General features: G+C 36.6%; 1 protein-coding gene across 2 annotated transcripts in view; it reads right to left on the bottom strand.

Moving 5' to 3' along the window:
* Positions 1 to 21608, bottom strand: part of AGL (amylo-alpha-1, 6-glucosidase, 4-alpha-glucanotransferase) — a 36082-nt gene extending 14474 nt beyond the window's left edge. Inside the window, exons 1-20 of one of the 2 annotated variants that reach the window (XM_035902824.1) lie at positions 21400 to 21608; positions 18772 to 18938; positions 18066 to 18269; positions 13147 to 13328; positions 12797 to 12908; positions 12372 to 12492; positions 12084 to 12186; positions 11896 to 11993; positions 10916 to 11055; positions 8301 to 8488; positions 6635 to 6758; positions 5792 to 5955; positions 5151 to 5252; positions 4733 to 4885; positions 4502 to 4652; positions 3199 to 3323; positions 2976 to 3088; positions 2714 to 2848; positions 2060 to 2190; positions 1336 to 1472 (exon numbers count right to left, since the gene is read on the bottom strand). In XM_035902824.1, coding sequence (XP_035758717.1) covers positions 1336 to 1472; positions 2060 to 2190; positions 2714 to 2848; positions 2976 to 3088; positions 3199 to 3323; positions 4502 to 4652; positions 4733 to 4885; positions 5151 to 5252; positions 5792 to 5955; positions 6635 to 6758; positions 8301 to 8488; positions 10916 to 11055; positions 11896 to 11993; positions 12084 to 12186; positions 12372 to 12492; positions 12797 to 12908; positions 13147 to 13328; positions 18066 to 18261 — 2475 coding nt within the window. In that variant the 5' untranslated portion in view covers positions 18262 to 18269; positions 18772 to 18938; positions 21400 to 21608. Of the gene's footprint in view, positions 1 to 1335; positions 1473 to 2059; positions 2191 to 2713; positions 2849 to 2975; positions 3089 to 3198; positions 3324 to 4501; positions 4653 to 4732; positions 4886 to 5150; positions 5253 to 5791; positions 5956 to 6634; positions 6759 to 8300; positions 8489 to 10915; positions 11056 to 11895; positions 11994 to 12083; positions 12187 to 12371; positions 12493 to 12796; positions 12909 to 13146; positions 13329 to 18065; positions 18270 to 18771; positions 18939 to 19878; positions 20088 to 21399 lie in introns of those variants that run through there. The other variant, XM_035902823.1, reaches the window with a different exon arrangement.
* Positions 21609 to 23046: the final 1438 nt, after the last annotated feature.

Raw genomic sequence — 23046 nt, 5'->3', positions numbered from 1 at the left:
TAGGGGACAAAAAAAAATATTATCACAAAGAAGTTATTAAAACTGAGTAGCAAAGGAAAGCTGCAACTCAAAAGGCATCACTGTGACCCAAATGTGGGAAAGGAGGTTTCTCATTGCTTAAAACTACCGGACTGAAGAGATGAAGCTCGAGACCAAGGACAGAAAAATTATCAGAAGGCTAAATTACATACAGACACTAGTGAAAATGACTGCAGATCTGGGTCTAGGACTCAGGATGCTGGAGCTTCACCATCCTGTGTCACTGTAAAGTGTTTGACACCTGGCAAATATTTATCTTCTTTCCTTCTAGTAGTGGTAAAGAACATCATGGCAACCTACTTGAAAGTCACTAAAGATTTAAACCTTGCAGCTGAAAACTGCGCAGATGAAGAAAGTACGTGCCAATATATTATGTGGTGACAACCATACTTTTTAACCTGGAAATTATGAAGGGAAAGTTACTTATGTAAACAGTGAAATTGTAAAGTTTAGTTTCATGTGACTTCAGCATGGCTATAGGTACTTTAAATTTTCTGCAAAACAAAATGAGACACTACAAATTAAGAACTCAAAAAAATACATGGAAGAAATAAGCAACAGTCTTTGCAGAACAGTAAGCCTGGCGAGTATCAGACCAACTTCCCTCCTAGAAAAGCTCCACCTCTGAGGTCAGACTCAGCATTCACGTCCGTACAACGTTACACTGCTTTATCTATTCCCCTGCCTTATGTCGCTACGCTTGACTTCAGGAACCAAATTAAATAAGAATGCTAAAGCCTTTATTATTATATTGGTTATGTAAGTTACCCAAATTGAGCCTTCACCTTGTGAAATGAATAAAGCAATTGCCATGCAGGAAATTAAAACGTGACAAAGGACAGGCCTGTATTGTAATGCAGATATACAGGTAACTCAAATCTCAGGAATTCCCATCTTCTCAGTGCTTGACTGTGCAATGTTACTATAACTGTACCGTAATCACTTATGCCTCAGTAGTATTTAGACCCTCTTTCGAAAGTACTTAAAAATGAAGTAACCTTTTTAATTTAAGGAAAAGTAACAAATAGGGAAGGACCCCTGCAGGCGTTTACGTAAGAGCTAACAACCCCTCCATGCCCTACATATTTTTCACTTCCATTTTGCAGTCTATTCTTAAATAGGATTGAGGAGAGGGAAGAAAAACATATTAACGGTTTAATCTCCTAGAAGAAATTGCCTAGACAAGAAATATGTTATAGACAGACAGACTGAATTTAAAAATATACCAGGAATTGAAAAGGAAACAAACTAGTAATTTAAACCCCCCAAAGTCATCAAATAAGTATTTTTACTCACTTCTGCACAGGCTCCTGCACGTGAAATCAGACGATTACTGACATAATCAATCATCCAGTCTCCAGATCTTAAATTATCACAAAATGGATGACCCAAATCATTCTTTGGTCTAATGTCTGCCATTACTGACATTAACCCTGAAGATACAAACCCAACTCTGTATTAAAAGACTCGCCATTGTCACAAACAGCAATTACAATTCAGGATGCAAAGGTACACAGCCACAGATGCTTTAGTTGGATTTAACTCCCATTACTTCTCTTGATCTGCAGAACGAGTTATGATACAGCTCAATTGTAGTTTCCTCAACATACACCCTAAACAGTTATGAAAGTCACTGTGCAATAACTAGCATAATGGAATTCATGCATTTGATAAACGATTGACACTCCTCAGTAATCTAGTAATGCCTAGGTTTAATTAACGTGACTTTTCACTGGAGTTATATGTATTTTCTTTTTATTTTAAAAGCAAGGGCATTGGTGTTAGAACACATATTGAAACTTAATTTTGCAGCCCAGCGTATTAAGAGAGAGGGTTCTTGTTTTAGTATGTGATTTCCTGCATACAACACTGATTTGTAGCATGGTCAAGCAGAAGAAAATCTTACTGGTTTTTATCCAAACAATAGCACTAGCCATAAAATACCATTAAGGTATGATCTAGATTGAGCAGCGCTCTTCATTTTTTTTCTTGGTGGAAAAAAGAACGTTGAAACTCTTACCTTGGAGGCCTGCATACTTCAGCGGTGACCAGTTTGGTATATTGTAACAACCTCCACCATCTTCTTGCTCTTCTGCCTCGCACCTATACAGTACTTGATTTAGGTCAGCTAAAGTTAGTTTAGATGCAATACTGGAAAAAAAACAGTGGAGAAAAAAAAAAGATTGCAAAGCCAAAAGCAACATTAGTAGGGAAACAGATTTCACAAATGATTCTGGTTTCAGACTTGCACTAAAATAATTGAATATATACAACTCTCTCACCACTTAATCTTGGAAATTAAGAGCCTGATTTTTCAGATGTTCCGAGATGTTCTGCTCGGATGTTTCAGTATTTATTTAGAGAACACAGTATTAAGTACAAACCCTGCATAATCACACCCCAACACTGACAAACACTCCATGTTAGTAAAGTCTACTTTAAGCAGCAGTTACACAGAACATGAACAAAAGAGCTTGGGAAGTTTAAGTATTAACCCTGCTTAGTATTACACATATTAAAAGAATATCTGAGAGCTTTTATTGCACTCTGATAATCCAAATCCATCTGTAGTAACAGCAACAACAATAAAAATCCTCACTTTAAGTTTATAGACTGTTCTTCGCTCTCACTGTAGCTCTCCTGATTCTACTTCAGAAAATTAAAGAATACTCACGAAGAAAACAGCGTTTTTAATATAGGTGCTGAATGATCATCAGGAAGACTTCCAGATTTAAAATGAGGGCTGAACTGGATCAAATGATTGCGGAGTACTCCAACAGCCTCTTGTGCCTTTGGGTCAAGACTAACTCTGTAAATACAAAATGTATAACTTGTAGAAACGTAGCTCTTGCAATAACTATTCCCAAGTTTCAAAATAAAGAATCCTATCATTCTATTTTAACTAACACAGCTATTTGGCAATTATAACAACGTACCTGAATACTATTACACTTCCTGGTGTTAATTTTTCAAATTCTATTTCTTGAACAAATTCATTTGGCCCTTTTATGGCAGTTCCAGCTTGCTTTATAATTTTACTGTCTTTAATCTTAGAAAAGAAAACACATTTGCAACTGAAATTCAGTGGGTTTTTTCTAATATAAAATATCACAAAGTGCAAAATATTACATCAGAACATGGGTGAAGGAGGCTTATTACCTGGATATGCTCTCTGAGTTCCATTGTGAAATTAGGCAATCCATTTATAAAGCGTTCATCTTTTTTGTAAGGACTAGCATTTCTCTCAATAGTCCTAGCCTCAAGTACTACTTCTTCTATTTTTCCTAAGGAAAGTTAAATCATGTTGCAGCTGTTAAGATACTTTTAATTTAAAGTGATTCTTTTGAAAACACAAAGGAAAACCTAAACTAAAATGCTAAATATTTGAAACACAGTCTCATGTGTACAGCTAAAGAACAACCAAACGTGACAAAACATATGGACAAGAGTTTTAAGTATCTTATAAACATTCATTAAATGTTGATTGGCTGTACTGTGTTTAAAACTGCAATTTTGTTGTGTTACAATAAGTTAACCACAAAAATCAGTCAACAATTAGTGAATTACAACCTGTCTTTTACTGATCACCAGCTCTGTTAGTTACCGTATTATCTTTTAGGAGAGTGTATTACATCAGTTTCCAAACTGCAGCTACTGATGGTTTATCTTAAAAGTGTAACAACTTATATTAACACCCAAATATTCTAGTTTCCTCTATCCTTTAAAGGAAGTCTACAAACTGAAGCATACAAGTCTTGTAGCCACTTGTAAATGTCTTAATATATAAAACAGGCACACACATACACTCAAGGAATTGAGTATACTTAAAAAGCCAGTTTGGAAAGCTTTTCTCCAGAAATATAGCCAGGTAACGTGTAGAAGTCATTATACTTTGCTACTATTAAGTGTAGTAAATACTTGGCATATTTAATTAATATTATGCATGTATTACCCATATATTATCTTTATATTAACTTATGCATTACAATGTTGTTTCTTATTAAAATGTATTTTAAAACCACAAAAGTACTTGTATATGAGAAAGCTGAATAGCAATGACATCAACAAATATGGCAAGATTTTAGCCTTTTTCCCCCAGTATAACACTTAGCAAGCCCCCCAGCTCTGTACAATGAACCATCTTGTTGCTAACCATTTCTTACCAGTTCACAAACAAGACAGTAAATAAAACCACATCCTCATGGGGAGCTTACAGCAGGAAGTATACTCCATATGAATGCCTTTGAAAATCCTAAGCAAGGTAAGTTTACTAGGGTTTCTTTAACCACTTTTGGTGCATGCATGTTAGTACATATAAAAGCAGTGTTCTATGCAGAAAATTCTCATACTGATTTCACGCGTTTGAAGTTAAAGAGCATGGAATTAGAATAACTTGATTTTTTTTGTACACGTTTTTGTACATTTTGTACATTTTTCATGTCTTGAAAACAAATCTGGTTACCTGGGATACACATTTCAGGCACTTCTTTACTGTAGAAGGAAGTTTTAGGATCCCTGAAAGCAGTTCGACTTACAGCCACAACAGACTGGTGTGTGTTAGGACAATGTCTTGTCACTGCCACTATATCTTCATCAACTTGATCTACATACACCTAGAAAAGACATACCATTGCAACTGTGCTCACTCGGAACATAAACACGGAGCAATCGCAATGTTACCCTCACTTCTTGCCTGATTAAAGCCTTTAGCCCCCAGCTCCTGATGCAGCCTGTTTATGGCCAGCCTTCCTGCTAGGATTCCTGTTTGGAAGTTAACTTCACCAGAAGCCAGGTGTGCTGCTGGATTCCATTTTGCATAAAACCTCTCTTCAGATACCACAGAGATCTGTAAAGAAATTAAGATTTAAGCAAATATCAACTACTCTGGGGGGGGGAAAAAAAAAAAACCACCAAACAAAACCAAACCAACCAGCTGGAGGTCTCAGCTATATAATCAATTCAAGTTTCATATGCAATTGGACAACCTGAAGTAATGCCAGCTAGTAAACTGCTTGAAATTTCAGATAAACAACAGTAAAATAGATGTCCTAGGACAAGAATGAAGTTTACATTTTTAAAAGTAACTTAGGAGCTAAACTACAGATGCATACCTGGTGTGGTACTAGTTCGTCATAGCCTTTGGTGCTTCCTGTGGCACAGCATGCCATGGAAACAATCATTGCACTAGGAAGAGCATCATATGCAGATCGGTGCTACGTTAAAAAATAAACGGGTAATAAATAGTGAAACAAAAGGCATAATTCATCCCTCCCAATTCAGCATACAGAAGATATACTCAGTTTAACAGAGAAATTGCTCGTCACATGATCACCATTTTCTCAATCACTCTAGAATTATTGAAAGAAATTAACTAACAAAAGCAACTGAAGAGAAACCCTCAAGAACAAGCACTCCAATTCCCACCATTCTCTCATGCTCTCCTGTAAAACAGGAGCTTAGGAGAACAGGTTAACAAGCAGAGACAGAACCACTTACAGTAGCTGGAATGAAAGAATCAAAACAGCTCATTAAGTAGCTTTATATAATTTTTCCCTTGAAAGACAAAATCTTGAACATCAGAGGGATTTATAAAATGTTATTCTCTGCACGAAAACTTGAAGATCTGAAACACATTCTTCCTAAGTATCGCTCAGGAAAAACACGCGGATTGCACCAAGCCCTCCCCACGGTTCAGAAATATCAAGTCAGAAAACATTAAATGCAAACTTTGGTTTTCGGTTTAGGTGCTCACCTGAATTGGACATTCATTATCATGTGTGATATCCATAAACAGTGCATGAGCAATAGCTGGCATCAAAGGCCTCAAACGTGGCTGAACAAAAGAGCCAACAGGTTCACCTCCAAAACGATAAACTAACCTTCCCTCTTCATGGCTATTATAAGCAGTCATTGCCTCTAAAGAAGAAAATAGATAAGTGTTTGCATAAGAGTTACGACCATAGAGTACAGCACACGCAAAGGTGTTAACGCAGCGTTTTACAGTTGTTATTTTGTTGGGTTCAATCATTAAAAAAAAAAATCTCACACGAAAACGATATTCTCCAATGCACACGCAAAGGTGTTAACGCAGCGTTTTACAGTTGTTATTTTGTTGGGTTCAATCATTAAAAAAAAAAAAAAAAAAAAAATCTCACACGAAAACAATATTCTCCAATGTGGATACACAACCTTGGAGTATTCTATCTAGTATAGTACATTAAGGTAGAGAAAGGTAAGGGAAAAAAGGGAGAAAAAAGCAGAGACCTGAAACTATTTCTCATAAGCTTTAGGAAACTCATGCAACAGAAATCAGACATGATGCAGCACTTGCACAGCAGAATTGTGCAACAACTTCTTTTTCTCTCGCTAGAGTGAAACATTTAACCTTCTGTAAACTAAGGCAGGATATCGTCTCTTATTTTACAGCCACTCCTGTGGGTTTTACTATCAAAAAAGTCCCAATACAAAACCTGTACTTCTGATTACATGGAGTATGAAATTAAAAGTGCATAATGCAGAAGAGACCTTTTCCTTGGAAAAAGCACATCATCTATAATCTCTCGTTGGAAAGAGACCACACAGAGAGCAAGCCTACCTCTTATTAAGGAGGTAATGCCCAGCCTATTCACAAAGATATTGTCCAGCTCCTCATTTCCTGTGAACAGTTCAGCCACTACATACAAATCGGCTCGCAATTTTCTAGCTGTGTCCAGCATGTACTGCAAAAAGCACAGCCAAAAAAGCCACAGAAAGGGGAAAGGTAGATACAAAAAAGGACAAGTTTCAAAGCTAGGCAGGGATTGGACAATAGGAAAATGCCATGCAGAGACAAATAGAAAGCCAAAATTAAGGAACAAAAAAGTTGTTACACAGAAGAGGGCACACAAACATAAGCAAAATCAAGAATGAGCATACAACACAGGAGAAATTAAACGGAACATGAAGAAGAAAAGGTAATTGCATAAGCAAAGAGCATGAATATGTAAGAAAAATAAAAAGCATACCAATGTTAGTTTCACATTAAGAACTCCAAACCATACACAACAATCCTACATAATTTTCAACTGCTTATGGTACCTCTAATCAGGCTGGTAATTCCCAGGCGGTTGACAAAAACATTGTCAATGTACTCACTGCCCGTGAAGAGTTCAGCTATCACATAAAGATTAGGTCTGACTGATCTGGCTGTTGCTAGCATCTCCTATAGATCATAATACATTTTTAATGCAAGACATCCATTGTCAGCTGTGTATATGCAATCATTAACACAAATGTTAACCAAACATAAACGAGTCGTTCATATATGCAGTTCATTAAAAAATATTAACAACGGGTAACATTGATAAAACCATCTTTGTGTTTTACAGAGATTATTTATGGACTGAGGAATTCTAGGAAATTCTCTGAAGACTTTAAGCTCATTAAGATTTTGTTTAAAAACAAAATCTACACTCAAAATGCAAGAACAAAGGTTGGATAAAAGAGATACCTATTAAGGCAAGAAATCTGAGGTGGACTTCAGTTTAAGCCTTCAAAGTTACCATTCCAAAAGTAGTAACGATAAATGAAAGAATGGCAGTGGTTTTGAAATGGCTCCATTTAAAAGGCTCTTACAACTTCTGCATGGGCAAATCAACTTGTTTTAGAGAGCTCTTTATAGATTTAGGTAAGCTCTGTGACCAACCACTAACGAGCTGCACGACTCAAATCTATTTAAAGTTAATTTCCCAGGCAAGTACAATTTCTCGATGTAGCCAGCTCCACGGTAAACAACAAGCACTAATCTTAGCAATTAGCCTGCCAGACTAAACTTTCTCTGGGTCTTCTTTACCAACTTTTAAAATCTGGGAAGTAAACCACTTCCAGTCAATTCAGCAACAGCAAAATTTATATGGCAGAGAAACACTAAGACTTGCAATCAAGCCTTGGCAATGACCCCGGCTAAAACTGACATTCTGGGTACTGGCAGTCACTGCACTCAGTCCATAGCTACGCAAGGGAAAAGGTAGCCAGGTCCACTGTCATCCGCAATATTTCAGCTAAAGGGGAGAATTAAAAAATACAATAGCTACACCACTCTAGGAACTGTATAAAATAGCTGAAACCGTATCTAGACATCACCAGTCAAGAAACCTTGCTTATGCTGTGAGGAAGATTAATTCACACCTTAACTGTAGATCCTACAGATTTTGTCGCAACAGTGCAGGACTTATTTCACAGAGTGAAGCTGCTTTATAATAAATAGGCTTAGTTCTGCGTACCTCAGCTACATGAATAGGCGTAGAGTGACAGTTGTCAAGACGAACACCATGGAAATATTTGGCAGTGATTTCGGTGTATTTTTTCATATGTGCCCAGAGGTATGGGCAGTCTTCAGGTTTATTACCGTAACGCAGTTTCACGCTGTCTCCCCAACAAATGAGCTCTCTTCTCAAGTAAACATTTGAACCTGTAAGGGAAATAATTCACTGTAGGGGGTGTGTGTATATATATATATAGCATACAACATGCACCAAAATGAAAATGTGGTTCTACTGCTGAAGAGTGGGAGGAACACCGTGATGAAGAGTAAAAATTCTAACAATAACCACATCAACTCAAAATCTACATACCCTACACTGACGTATAATTTCAGACTACTCCAAGGGAATATTTAAATTGTATAGTGATACTGAAATAATTCTTCAGACTGAAATCAACTTTTAATTCTTCAAAGTAGTATAAAAACTGTACTTGAGAAAGAAAGAAGAAAAAAGCAGCAAACAAATGAACAAAATTAGTAGTTTGGTTGTTTCTACTGTCCAAACTCAAAAAAGCATCTCACTGTGTTACCCATAAACTGCCGCAGCCACAGTTTAAAATTTTATCTTCTGTTAACAGCAGACTGTGATGATGATGTAAGGCAAATTTCCAAAGTACTTAGGCAGGTATGTCACTTAAATGGACAAAGTGCCTAAATAATTTGTGTGTGTATTTTCATTTGTATGAAAATATTTACCCTCCATCTAGTCTAGTTTCATATACTATTTTTGCCTTCTTTTTGATGCAATCAATAAAAAAATAATCTTTAAATCTAAGTTCACCTGTAATCTACTTACTGCACAGACGGAGGTTTAACTGACACAGACTTAAATAATGAGTCATATCTAAAAAAAGTTACTTCTCTCCTATATAAATCACGTATTTGACAATGGCAGTCACATCATTTAGAAAACCAAAACAAACCCACCAAAACCCCACACTATTTGCAACATGTAATATCCAGGCAGGATCATGGAATTGTCAATAACAGACCCCACGTAAGAGAAATACAATTATCTTTGAGCCATCAGTCTGCTGAAGGTCTGTTTATATTCATCTTGCCTAAACCTGATCAAAGCACGAACAGGGTCAGCACCACTCTGGGTGGGTAAGACAGAATTACTCCTAGACCAGCAATACTGATGCACCACCACAGTTATTTTAGTGGTTGAACCTTGAATTAGATTAGGAAACTTGTTCAGCTGAAAAATAATCCTGCCTTAGCAAAGAGATTATTTTTCAGCCAGGCTAATTTCCTAAGACTTACATTATGGACACCTAAGTGGTTTCGGCCTACACAATAAAAGATGCACAAGAGTAAGCACCCAGTAAGTAAACAGCAGAGATTGTTAAGTCACCACTACTTCCAAAAACATTCCCTTACGCACAGCCTCCCTTTTATCTTCACTAATGGAAAAACAGCTACATGGACAGAAAAATTGGCTTTCTTTGTATGTACACAATGATTTTTTTAAGGGCCATTTACACAAGTAGCTGCATTTGTTTTGATATTTGTGGCCTTATGTATCACCTTTTCACACTGTATTCTCAGTTGAAACAATGTGTAGCAGAAAAAAGGTATAACACGAGTATAAAGCACTCAAAAAGCTACAGACAAATTGAGAGAGAAAACTCAGCACTGGAAGTTCAGCATGCTAATTAAAGCCAGTTACTGAAGGAAAAAATACAACAGTCCACCCAGAAGAAAGGGCAATTAGCTGAAAGGCAACTGAACAAAAACACACTTGAAACACACATTACCTTCATCCTTGTGAAGGAGAAAAAGAAAAAAAAAAAAAAAAAAAAAAAGGCAGTGAAAGGGCTGTAGATTATTTTGCAGAAATGAGGTGTTTGCTAGCTCCAGATCACTCTGGAGTATCAATCAAATCAGCTTTTAGAGCAGACTCAAACTCAGAGATAGATGTTTTTAATTAGAATTAAGCTGGCCTTTGTTTGATTTAGTTTACACAGTGAATGACTACTCTGAAAACAGGAGTTGTCAACCTTGCTTTTACTGGCTATCAACGCTGTCCCCAAAGGAGTTAGAACGCAGTATTTTAGTGCATGGCGAATTCACAGCCTATCTTACCTTCACAACTAATCTGCATACTAAATTTGGATTAATTGGGTCACCTCTTGACTTTGACTGCCACTCACTAGACCTTTCAAGGATCCATGTTTTGCTCACTAATGCAGTAAAATACTATCCACCTTTTTATTGCATTAGTTTTCTGCCACACTGTCATTGCCGTACAAAAGTGCCAACAAGCAGTGGTGTTGGAACAGAATACAAAGCAAGCAAAGACAATGACAGAAGCGTGGAGGCAGGATGTCCCCATCAGTGGCAGAAAGCTGGTAATTTCCCTCTCAAATCTTGCAAAACTGTACGCCAAATCCCAGTTCTTACAGTTGATCTGTATGCTGAATGGGAAATAGAAGTACTATAAACTGAGTGTCTGCTGTTCTGCAGCTTCACAGGGATACATGTGGAAAAAAGATGGATTAAATAAAATCCTTTTTCCTTTGGCTAGAATATCAAAAGGTTTATCAGATGATTCAAAGTTCTTTTACAAACCTGGTTCTGCAAAGTTTCTAAGAGGATCATCTCCCATAACCCAGCCATTATGAGCCATGAAATAACAAGCTTTATCTGGCTGATGGATCATAGTTTCTTCTTCCTCCACAGTCAGCTCTTTGAATGGATAAGTAAAATACCTACGGAATAGACAGGCCATTAAAAAAAACCCAAACATATAAGGTAACCTAAGCTGAAATTCATTGTCTTTGAAATTAAAATACCTGCTATGAACTGGCTTGTAGATAAAACAGATAGAACCCGCCCCCCCCATCCAGCTGCTAGACTATAAATGATGGGGAGTTTCCTATTTTGTAGCGTGTCTCGAAGGAGAACAGACAGGTGTTGCCATTATCTTGGCGTCTGCTGGTAGTGCAAGATTTTGGACTCGATGATCTTAAAGGCCTTTTCCAACCAAAGTGATTCTATGATTAAAGCCCTAGCCCTTCAGAGACATGAGCGGCATGAAGCACATCAAACTCACAAGGTGTAGCTTTCCTAGTTCCACCCCTCTTCCACCTACAAGAGCAATTTGCACTATGTAAGGCTTCGATGCGCTCTGAGGATTGTTTCATGCTCTCTGGTCACATTTCTTTATTAAACAGTTGTCATTGTTCCTTAAAAAATGATACAGAATAAAGAAGCACTGCAGGATGTGGAAGATGAAAACCAGTGAGACACAAAGGCCAACAAGAGAACCCATCTCTGACCACCCTTTCCCCTTCCCCACAAAAACCCTCAGTGTCACTCTGAGAACCACCAAATCTGACTTTTACATTGGGTCTCAAAATTTAGGTTCCTGCCCTGTTGGGTTTCTTTATTTATTTATTTTTTTACACAGTTTGAAAGTTCTTCATTAAGTGGCATTTGCCCATGGGAAAGGAAACAGACTTGCACATATAAATGTATACTTTTAATGAACTTGAAACTCACTTTTCCTGGATAGATTCTAATAGTTTCCAAACAAAACAAAGAGATACCTGGTAACTAAAGGATGTTTTCTACTGATAGGACCCAGCTTAGGACCATCACCTGCCAGTCGTTCATAAACCACAGTCCCCACAAGGCAATTGACAGCCTAGAAATAATTAAATTATGCATTATTGAAATGCCTACATTTATTTGCAACTTAAAACAGCTCAGCATTAAAACACAGTAATTATAAGACCTGCTCTTGATGGTGATTAGTTTGTCTGTACTGTTCAGCATTCAGTTCCTCAATCCTCTTGCGAAACCAGTTACAACATTCTTCTATTGCAGCTGGCCCATTGCTTATCAGGAGGACATTAAAAGCAGAGAACAATTAGAATAATTTTGTTTTTAAAACATACAGTATAAATAACTAAAAAGGAATGAAAAATTAAAATTTTCGCCATCTCTGAAAGTAATTTCATTTATTCGGTTTTGCAAATTTAACTTCACTTGTGATTTTAACTTATAATCAACAATACAATACCTGTGTGGTATGAATGTTGCCAACGCTATATTCATATCTACAGTACAGCCAAATCGTCTGTAATCAGGGTCCTGAACTATTTGAAGATGTTGATTTGGATCAGATTTAGTGCTCATTTTGCCTAAGAACAAGACAGAAAAGAGTATTCATAAAGTAAAAATAAGGAACTACATTTAAAAGACATACAACTTTTATAATTCTAGCATAAGCAAGATATGGGTGGATAAAGGCTTTGAAGGCATGCAGAGCCTTCAAAGACTTCACTAGCCCTCAAAGCATTCTTTGTATGCTTGGATCAGTGCAGTAGGTTTCTCACAGAGCAAAAAAAGGCATTATTTTCTTTTCCAGCTTATTAAGTTTACCTACATATTTTGTGAAGTATAGATATATAACCCACGTGTTTCAGCAACCTACCCTTCCTTTACCTTGAGTTAGAAGGGTTTTAAATTGCTGCACAGCTTTGTTAACATCCACTTGGAAAAATTCCCATAGTTTAAGTTTTGGATATATATCTTCCCAAATTATTTTACGGATACACTGCAAAAATAAAAATTATGTTCGTTAATAATGTTGAAGATCAATATAATTAAGAAAAGCTAAGTGCTCGTATGAATTGTTCAGAAAAAAAAATATTGGGGAGTAAAGGGTTATTTCATTAAATATATCTGCAAAGTATACACCATTTTTTGTGCATTTCCACAGCCTTAGAAATATTAAAGGTTTATTCTGCTATTTCTAGTGTTCATTAGCTTATACTTAGTTCTCATTCACTTACATTCAGGTTGTGATCATTTTCAATCAAGGGAGGGACCCCTTTAGCAGTATACTTTCCATCAGCTACCATACAGGTCAAGTGCCACAGAGCTCTATCCAAGACCCAGGCTGGCTTCAGGTGAGGAGAATTTACAAGGTTGTAGCCACATTCTGGATGCATTCTGAGCCATTCACTGCTCGTAGCTTATTCAAGAAAGGGAGGGAGGGGAAAAAACCAAAGTAAGTACACAAGCTGAACACTTAGTTGTTTTGTGCAAATGCCTTAACACCATGAAGTTAAGGTACTATGGTGTGTATACTTCACATTTCAACTAGAGTTTTCCATCCCAATAGCAAATCACGTCTTATGCAGAGGTGTGCATTACTGATAGCCATTTGTTTTGCAACAAATACAGTTGCAGGGACAGCAGACAAACTTTGTTAGTTACATAAAAATACGCAATAGTACCATCAATTCTAAAACAACAACAAAAAAATAATTGCATTTTTGTTGCAGGCAATACATCTAATAACGGACATGAAATGTTTTTTGTGTTGAAAGCCAAACATATATCCCAAACCAAGACTTAAAGGTGGCCCAAGTTGTTTATTGGTTAATATTCTTAACCCTATCAGATGATACACACACAGAGCCAGAGAACAAGAGTGCACACTCACCATCCGAGAAATAATTAATGAAAAACGTAGTTAAATGGGCTTTTAAGGAAGGATTAGCTGCAACACTGTTGTGTACAAAATAAGAGGCAGAGCAGTGGGAAGCGATGCCACCAAGTCTTACACAGGAAGATGAGAGCACTGTCTGGTGCATGCAAACAGAACACTAGTTCAGACCAAACGCTACGCTCTACCGTGTCCATTTTCTAAACTTCCTCCGTACCATCAACAAGCACCAGAAGATATGCTGAACATTAAGAATTAACTCAGAGAAGGCAAGGAGCCTTCACTAGAAAATGAGTGTAATATTCTAATATAGACAGTAGTGTGCATACAGCATTGGAAGAAAATACATATATAGCAGAGAGAATTTTGATTTTGGAAGTATGACAATGAAGAAAAAATCCTCAAGAGTTAATTTCTTTCCATTTCTGGAACTATCCTAAACACAGTTGAACTGAAATTGATTTTCATATATTCTTTTGAATTAATCTCAGCAATTGAAAGACTAAATTAAAAAAGCACAGAGTGCATAAGAACAACAAAAAATATTACTCAGGTTTTACAAGTCTTTTTAAAAATAATTTTTTCACAGAACATGTCTTATTAATCCATTGTTTTAGAAAAGCAGAGAAAAATAGAAGTAGTACTTCACACAAGATAGAATATATAACAAATTATTATATTGGAAATGTGAAGAAAGAGCCATTAACATGTCCAAAATGATAGCAAAACAATTAGCACCTAAACCCCAAGTTTGCTTAATTCAAAGAAGTTCAGACAAAAGTGTCAAAGGGAAAGAAAAGTGTGCTCTCTGTCTGTAGTATGAACAGCTCTTCTGGACACCCTCTTGCATTCCATCTCAAGACCATTATGAACATGGCAAAATTCCATGTTTATAAGGTCAAAGCAATTGTGGAAATTAAGATCTTCATGGTTTAAATGCCACCTACAACTAAACACACCATACTTATTTTAAAGTTACAAAAAGCAATAATAAACTCAGGCTGTTAAAGGCTGTTCTAGGCCAACCAGATCCCTCCCCCCCCCTTTTTTTTTAAAATACATATACTACTTCTGAAAAAAATATTTTTCTCCAAAAAGCAAAACTAGCTTACTCTATTCATCTAACAAGAAACACGATAAAGGACTGTCAGGAGTAAATACAATTAATTCTAATAAGACAATATATCATTTAAAGCTAAGGTCTTATCATACCAAAAAAAAAAGCCAACAGACCTTCCACTAATTCTGGTATGGAACAGAATGATTTTTTTCTGATCAGAAGGTAAGCTCTAATAGTTCATAACTAACACCAAAAGAAATCTAGTTCTGCAGAAAAAAATTTGCCTAAAACAGCACTTGTGATTACATTTGTTACAGCTAGGGAGAAAATACACGTAAGTATAAAAATATGGAAATATTAAAATGAGGAATTACAGAAAATTATTTCTAAAATTCATTACATTCTTATTTAAGAAAATAATTTCACATTTTGCAAAGGACTAATTCATTGTTACATAAATTAAACACAAATTCAACATTTAGTAGTGACACCCACTGCCCAAGACTTTTTTTTTCCCCTCCCCTTTATAAAGCTGAGAAAGGGTGGTGTTTGATGCGATTAGTCAAGTGCTTGGAAGATTTGCTCAAGCATTAAATTGCAATTAGACAATAGTAGCCTCTTCTGAAAGATAAAGAAAGGAGAATTTATTTCAGTTTATTGTATTACTTCATATGATTTATTACAGCCACTGAAAGCTCAGAAAAGTAAAAGCAACTCTCCTTTTTCTATCTCCTGGTGAAAAGAAAATGCCAGCAAACACAGTATTTCTTATTTCAGGCTGTTTCAACACCCTGGAGGAGATGTCAGCCCAAAAAGGGCACATCTACCCAGTTAGCAGGCTGGGTTTGCAAGTTCATCTGCGGTACTCCCGCTAACGTGCCAAAGGTGCACCTACATTTAACATCAGAGCATGCATCAACTTTACTTTTAAAGTCAGGCCATAGATGCTGGCTTCCATTAGAGGCTAAAAGAGAGACTGTAACATCAAAAACTGGTTCCCACCGCTCTCTGCTGTGCAAGCAGCCTGTGATCCATTCCAGCGTAAGAGGCAAACACCTTGGCTTAACCGCTTAATGGTGAAAGTGAGCTGTCTGCCTTTACAACAGGAACAGAGGGGAAGCATTGCCATTTTTACACAGTGGTCTCAGCTAGAAGGCAGAAACTACCAACAGATACAACCCCTGTAAGCTGAGGGCTCATGAGCTGTTAGAATGACCAGCATTAGAGGATTTACTGTGAGACAACTTAAGCTTTTAATGCAGACATGCTGCAGAATTAATACCAATGTGCAATTATCCATAATCTGCTCGAAATAACTGACTATACATTTTGTCTTTTATATTCAAATGGGTCTATGAAACATGTTTTGCAGTTAAATCACCCTAACGTGCAGGAGCAAACTAAATTAACCACTAGAAATTCCTGTTCAATTAAAATACCAAAAAAAAAAAAAAAGTAAATTTCCATCTAATCAAGACCAGACAAAAAGAACAGCAACAACTATTTAAGAAATTCCTGTTCAATTAAAATACCAAAAAAAAGTAAATTTCCATCTAATCAAGACCCAGACAAAAAGAACAGCAACAACTATTTGCCTATTTTCTTATTTCAAAAGCCCCCCAAATGCTTTACCTCCACAGGCATATGCAACATTATTGCTTGCTCAGATGTTTATCAATGTATCTTTCCGCTTACGCTAAATTTGGCATTTAACAAAGTGTAGAGTCAATTGTAAATCAAGAGGTTTTGATCATAAACAACAAAGGGGGGGAATTAAAGTTTGAAAGCAGGAAAGAAAGCCATCACAAGTATATCTTGCTTAATGAAGCAAGTCAGGACCATGGTCATTTGCATATTTCTATCCTGTTAGGAGACCCTTCTGAACATCCTTTCACCAATGTTTAATCATCCATCCCAATGGAGATTGTTTTAAACTCTGCATGTAACCTGAAAAAGCCCTTCTGCAAAAGTAGCCAAGTAATAATGCGATATTTTTCTTCTCAAATATATTTTGGAGTCTAATGATTAATCTAGACAGAGATATTTCTGTCCACAAAAACATTCTCCTTGGTAGCATGGAAATACGCAGAATAAAAAGATGATAGGATCTCAAGCATGTGTGAAACTGGACTTGTAGTTGGTGAAGTGCAAGAAATTTTTTATCCGTAATTGGGAGAATGTTTACAAGCCTAATTCCCTCAGACACGTAGCCAATAACTATACTTAGTAACTTTTCAACAAAGAGATAGGGCAAACAACAGGGCCCAGGCTGCTCTGCAGACTGACTGGATAGGAATGTTTGGCAGCAGTCAACACCAAAGCACTAAAGTAAATAAAGCTTGAAATTCACAGCTACCTGTCATTAGGGGTTTTTTTAAACCTCAAAGGACTGTAACATCAACACACAGAACCATTTGTTGTACTCTCTGCTGAGAATGCTAATTATTGTGATCTTTAGGATTTAGGATCATAAGATGAAAACTGCATGATAAACATAATCAGAGTAAACTCATTATCCAAATAATCAGCAAAAACTTACAAACAATCAAGTACTATAATTTAAATTTCATCAGATCATACTGAAGAAAACCCACTGTCCCTCTCTGCACAACAGACTTTAGCTACAAAAGCAATTCAGAGAAGTAAAGCCTTCAACGCGTTGGTGTATCTATGCTTAACCTCCCCCCCCAAACACAAAGCTCTTTTTCCTTTCCCCGCAGACTGAGCTGTAACATTTCCTCCATTGCTTAATCCTACCCTCCTGTCCCTATTATGTTTGTCATCTGCATTTTAGATCCAAATTACAGCAGTTTTAAGCAAATTTAACAAGAAAGTACTCAGTTTATGTCCACCAAATAATTCAAAGTGCAGATTCCACTCATTTATGTGGGAGCTGCACACTGCAGATCATAAAAATAAGCATATTATAAAAATACAGACGCATACACAGTTCATTAATTCTCTCTAAGAAGGGCTCTATTCACTCTTTCAGTAACAATACTAAATTCTTTTACATGTGTTATGGAGACATATCAGCTATAACTGTAAAGAGTTGTCCTGGGTTTGAGAGATTCCAAAAGACAGAGACAACCAAGTTGCTTAAAACTTCTAATAAAACATGGGTTCAAGGGGGAAAAGTTAAGGGAAATGACATATAATTATAGGACCAATCTGATTATTAATGCACACAAAAATCATACCAGTATGGTTGTAGACTACATCTGTGATGCAAAGCATATTCCATTCATTTTTCATTTTTTCCACAAGAGCTCCTATATCGCTCCAAGTGCACTTTTTATTAGGGCTTGAAAATTCAGGATTTACTTCTAACTGATCAGCCAGTGAGTAACATGATCTGGACAGTCCAAGCTTCTGCAGTGGTGTAAAATGAATCATGTTGTAACCTACATAATAAGAAGCCATTTATTTAATAAGTTAATTGAAAGAAGTGTAATAAGTTACAGTTTTAACAAGTACTTAAAGCTAATGTTTGGAATAACCTGTGCAAACAAATCTGGATCTTCCCCTTGAAACCTCCCCTTTATCTTAAAGGTCTTTTCCAACCTAAACAATTCTATGATTCTATTCTATGGTTCTAAATTCTGCATAACACGAGCTTTAAAAAAAGTCACCCTTTCAATTATACAAACTTCCAAGTCTATCTGAAATCAAAGCAATAAACCAGAAGTGGTTTCCCATATCAGGAAATCCCTCAACTTTTGCACCTCTGCAAATATTTCAATCGTTTCACTGACTTAATCTGTTAACTAAATTGAATCCAGTCGAAAATATTTAGTCTACAAACTAAGTACAAATGAGCTGTTTACACTTAAGCCCTACAGTGTAACTTTGGGGTTTGATCACAAGACAAAAACGTATAGGCTTTAATATGTGTATTAGCATTACCTGTTTCTTTTGCGACTTTAAGCCTGTCTTCCCATTCATGAAACGGTCCCAGACACTTGGCGAGGAACGTCTGGAGCGTAACACAGTCCAAAGGTAACACATGATTATCGGCTCCAACATGCAAAATAGGATCCACAACTATGTAACCTCCACCGCTTTTTTCATTTCTAGGAAAAAATAATTTTCATGACTACAGTAAACACCCATTGTATCAGTCAGTTTCAGAAAGAGAATCCAACAAGCTATTTCAAAAACACAGTAGCCCAATACTGGCTAGGGGCAGGTGGGGAACAGGACTGCAGGGCACCTAAAGAAAATAGGAAACATTGCATCGCCTCTCTACTGGCCTTATGCCAGTTGCTTACAAGAATACAACTGGGATACAGAGCTTTAAACTCTCTGCAAAAGCGAGATACCTCTGTTACTTTCTGACACAGAGTATTGATTCCTCCTTTTAGGACAGGGACAGCAACAAAGCAAGTGTGACTGCCCATCTTCTATACAAAGACCTCCATTTGAAGCACCATCCTGGGGAAGAGACCTGAGCTAGATGCCCTTTTAAGCCTGAGGGAATCTAACCACCCACTTTCCAGAAACTCAGAATACCAGACTGCAATCATTACAGATACTGGCATTCTCCTCTGCACTTGTCCTGTTGAAACAAAAGGAGGAAGTAAAAAAAAAAAAAAAAAAAAAAAAAAAAAAAAAAAAAAAAAAAAAAAAAAAGTGAAGTAAAGAATACCGGAACCTCTGTGCTTCAAGGTTGTTTTCCACCTTTCTAAGTCAATGAAGAAAGTACAAATTAATCATCCAGAGACTCAGAATGCTGGGGACTTTGAAAACTTGTAAAAATGGCTTGCCTTTCCAACACTTTCAGAAAACTGGTCAACTTTGTTCTGTATATCCTCCAGAATACCTTTGCATCGTGAAGTATCAGACAACCACCACAGCTACAGCCTTTTATTAGCAGATTCAGATAGGCCCCATGGTTGCGATTTGAAAAATACATGGAAAAAATGTTTTTATTCTTAACACTGATTTCTTCAGGTTAAAATGGAAACCAAGGGGACACACTGTGTTTGGCTGTCAGTATAGAATTTCACTTACCCAAGACTGAAATAGTACTGGTACGACCCAGAAATTTGGAGATCCAGCTTGCAGTATTTGTCAGAGTCATCTTCTTTTCCTGTGGGATTGTGCCACGATAGCGTCCTGAACTTGTGGCGATCAAATACTTCTCCAGAAGCTGGATAATTTGTATACACAGTAACGGGCTTGCCTTGAAGAGTTGGGCCCAATCGGAACTGTAGTTCAAAACCTCAAGAAAAAAGATAAAAATCACTTTATCAGACGGCCTAGATACTTCTATTCTGTAATTGCAAATTATAATTTGATATGACGTTAAGAAGAAAGTGTACCAACATATCTGCCAAGAATTTTGGCAGAATGGTGTATTTCTACAACACTGTCTCTCCCTACTTTCCTAACGTTCTTCTTTGCACACTTTACATATAGTCATTTTCCTTTACTTATATGGCACTATTTATCTCCTTTCCAATTTGTTCTTCTCTGCCATATAAAGACTCTTAAAAACAAAATACAGCAAAACATCAAAATCATCAGACTACGTACAATTTCACACAGATTTTGGTTTAATGTAGCGTTTAAGTATGTACGTTTACCAAGTTGATGTATTAAGCTGAGCCATGCAAACATCTGAAAAAAAGTTAGGAACATATTTAAAAACAGAAAATATTTCAAATCCCTTCATTCTTCATTGAGGGTTCACCAAACAATGCTAAATTCCTTATGCTTTTAACTGTAAAATGATAAAAAACCACTTGTGTGTAATTGACAACATCGAAACGAATTGTTAAACTTTTAGAGAGCTCAACAAATCAAAGGGATTTTTTTTTATAGGCGCTGCAGGTCACACACAACCCTAAATACTGCTCTTTCTATGTGTAAGATCCCTGTGATAACGAGAACAAAATTAAGTCAAAATATTAGGACCTAAAACCATACTAGAGTCTGTTCAGTCAGATATGAAAAATTTGGTTTAGTCCACAGGTTTCAGAATAGGTTTCCACTTGCAGGAATGAGGGCCACCATCACGTGCATGGCTACGTACAGGGTTCTTTCAAGTGACTGAAACAGGTACAAGTACTTGCACAATTACTTTTATTAAATTACAGGCCAGTCATGCAGTTAACTGTAGTAACACACCTATTACCCCTAGCAGTCTACAAAATGGGGAGTAAGAGAAACCAGAGTATTTGTAAAAAGAGAAAGTTATTGATACACAGATAAGTATTTATAAAGCATACAAAAACCTGAACAATGGCAAGTTCCAGCATCTTAAGTTCGAAAAAAGCCCCTTGCTTATCAACACTTTCAGAAAACTGGTCAACTTTGTTCTGTATATCCTCCAGAATACCTTTGCATCGTGAAGTATCAGACAACCACCACAGCTACAGCCTTTTATTAGCAGATTCAGATAGGCCCCATGGTTGCGATTTGAAAAATACATGGAAAAAATGTTTTTATTCTTAACACTGATTTCTTCAGGTTAAAATGGAAACCAAGGGGACACACTGTGTTTGGCTGTCAGTATAGAATTTCACTTACCCAAGACTGAAATAGTACTGGTACGACCCAGAAATTTGGAGATCCAGCTTGCAGTATTTGTCAGAGTCATCTTCTTTTCCTGTGGGATTGTGCCACGATAGCGTCCTGAACTTGTGGCGATCAAATACTTCTCCAGAAGCTGGATAATTTGTATACACAGTAACGGGCTTGCCTTGAAGAGTTGGGCCCAATCGGAACTGTAGTTCAAAACCTCAAGAAAAAAGATAAAAATCACTTTATCAGACGGCCTAGATACTTCTATTCTGTAATTGCAAATTATAATTTGATATGACGTTAAGAAGAAAGTGTACCAACATATCTGCCAAGAATTTTGGCAGAATGGTGTATTTCTACAACACTGTCTCTCCCTACTTTCCTAACGTTCTTCTTTGCACACTTTACATATAGTCATTTTCCTTTACTTATATGGCACTATTTATCTCCTTTCCAATTTGTTCTTCTCTGCCATATAAAGACTCTTAAAAACAAAATACAGCAAAACATCAAAATCATCAGACTACGTACAATTTCACACAGATTTTGGTTTAATGTAGCGTTTAAGTATGTACGTTTACCAAGTTGATGTATTAAGCTGAGCCATGCAAACATCTGAAAAAAAGTTAGGAACATATTTAAAAACAGAAAATATTTCAAATCCCTTCATTCTTCATTGAGGGTTCACCAAACAATGCTAAATTCCTTATGCTTTTAACTGTAAAATGATAAAAAACCACTTGTGTGTAATTGACAACATCGAAACGAATTGTTAAACTTTTAGAGAGCTCAACAAATCAAAGGGATTTTTTTTTATAGGCGCTGCAGGTCACACACAACCCTAAATACTGCTCTTTCTATGTGTAAGATCCCTGTGATAACGAGAACAAAATTAAGTCAAAATATTAGGACCTAAAACCATACTAGAGTCTGTTCAGTCAGATATGAAAAATTCGGTTTAGTCCACAGGTTTCAGAATAGGTTTCCACTTGCAGGAATGAGGGCCACCATCACGTGCATGGCTACGTACAGGGTTCTTTCAAGTGACTGAAACAGGTACAAGTACTTGCACAATTACTTTTATTAAATTACAGGCCAGTCATGCAGTTAACTGTAGTAACACACCTATTACCCCTAGCAGTCTACAAAATGGGGAGTAAGAGAAACCAGAGTATTTGTAAAAAGAGAAAGTTATTGATACACAGATAAGTAATTATAAAGCATACAAAAACCTGAACAATGGCAAGTTCCAGCATCTTAAGTTCGAAAAAAGCCCCTTGCTTATTAAGCAGAATCATGGGCTCTCAGAATTCAATGTCTGAATACATATAAATGCGAGTCTCACCAAGCTTGCGTTTTCTCTTATTAATGTAATCACCACTGCACCTGAATACATATAAATGCGAGTCTCACCAAGCTTACGTTTTCTCTTAAGATAATCATCACTGCACCAAAACCACCATGTAACACGGTGGGTTTAGGATCTGAATGTCTGTCAGGTAAAATGAAGCTCATATGATTGCCAAAAAAAAAAAAGAAATCTTACACAAAAAAAAAAAAAAATCACTTTTGGAAGGTTAAGTACACTCTCCCCAGTGCTGTCCTGACATTCTATTACAGGGACTACTAAAATTAGAGCACGGGGATATATGC

The sequence above is a fragment of the Egretta garzetta genome, unplaced genomic scaffold, assembly GCF_000687185.1.
Source record: "Egretta garzetta isolate BGI_Z169 unplaced genomic scaffold, ASM68718v1 scaffold149, whole genome shotgun sequence".
NCBI classification, from domain to species: Eukaryota; Metazoa; Chordata; class Aves; order Pelecaniformes; family Ardeidae; genus Egretta; species Egretta garzetta.
Note: the sequence above shows the minus strand (reverse complement) of the source record. Positions and strands in the feature narration are given on the sequence as shown.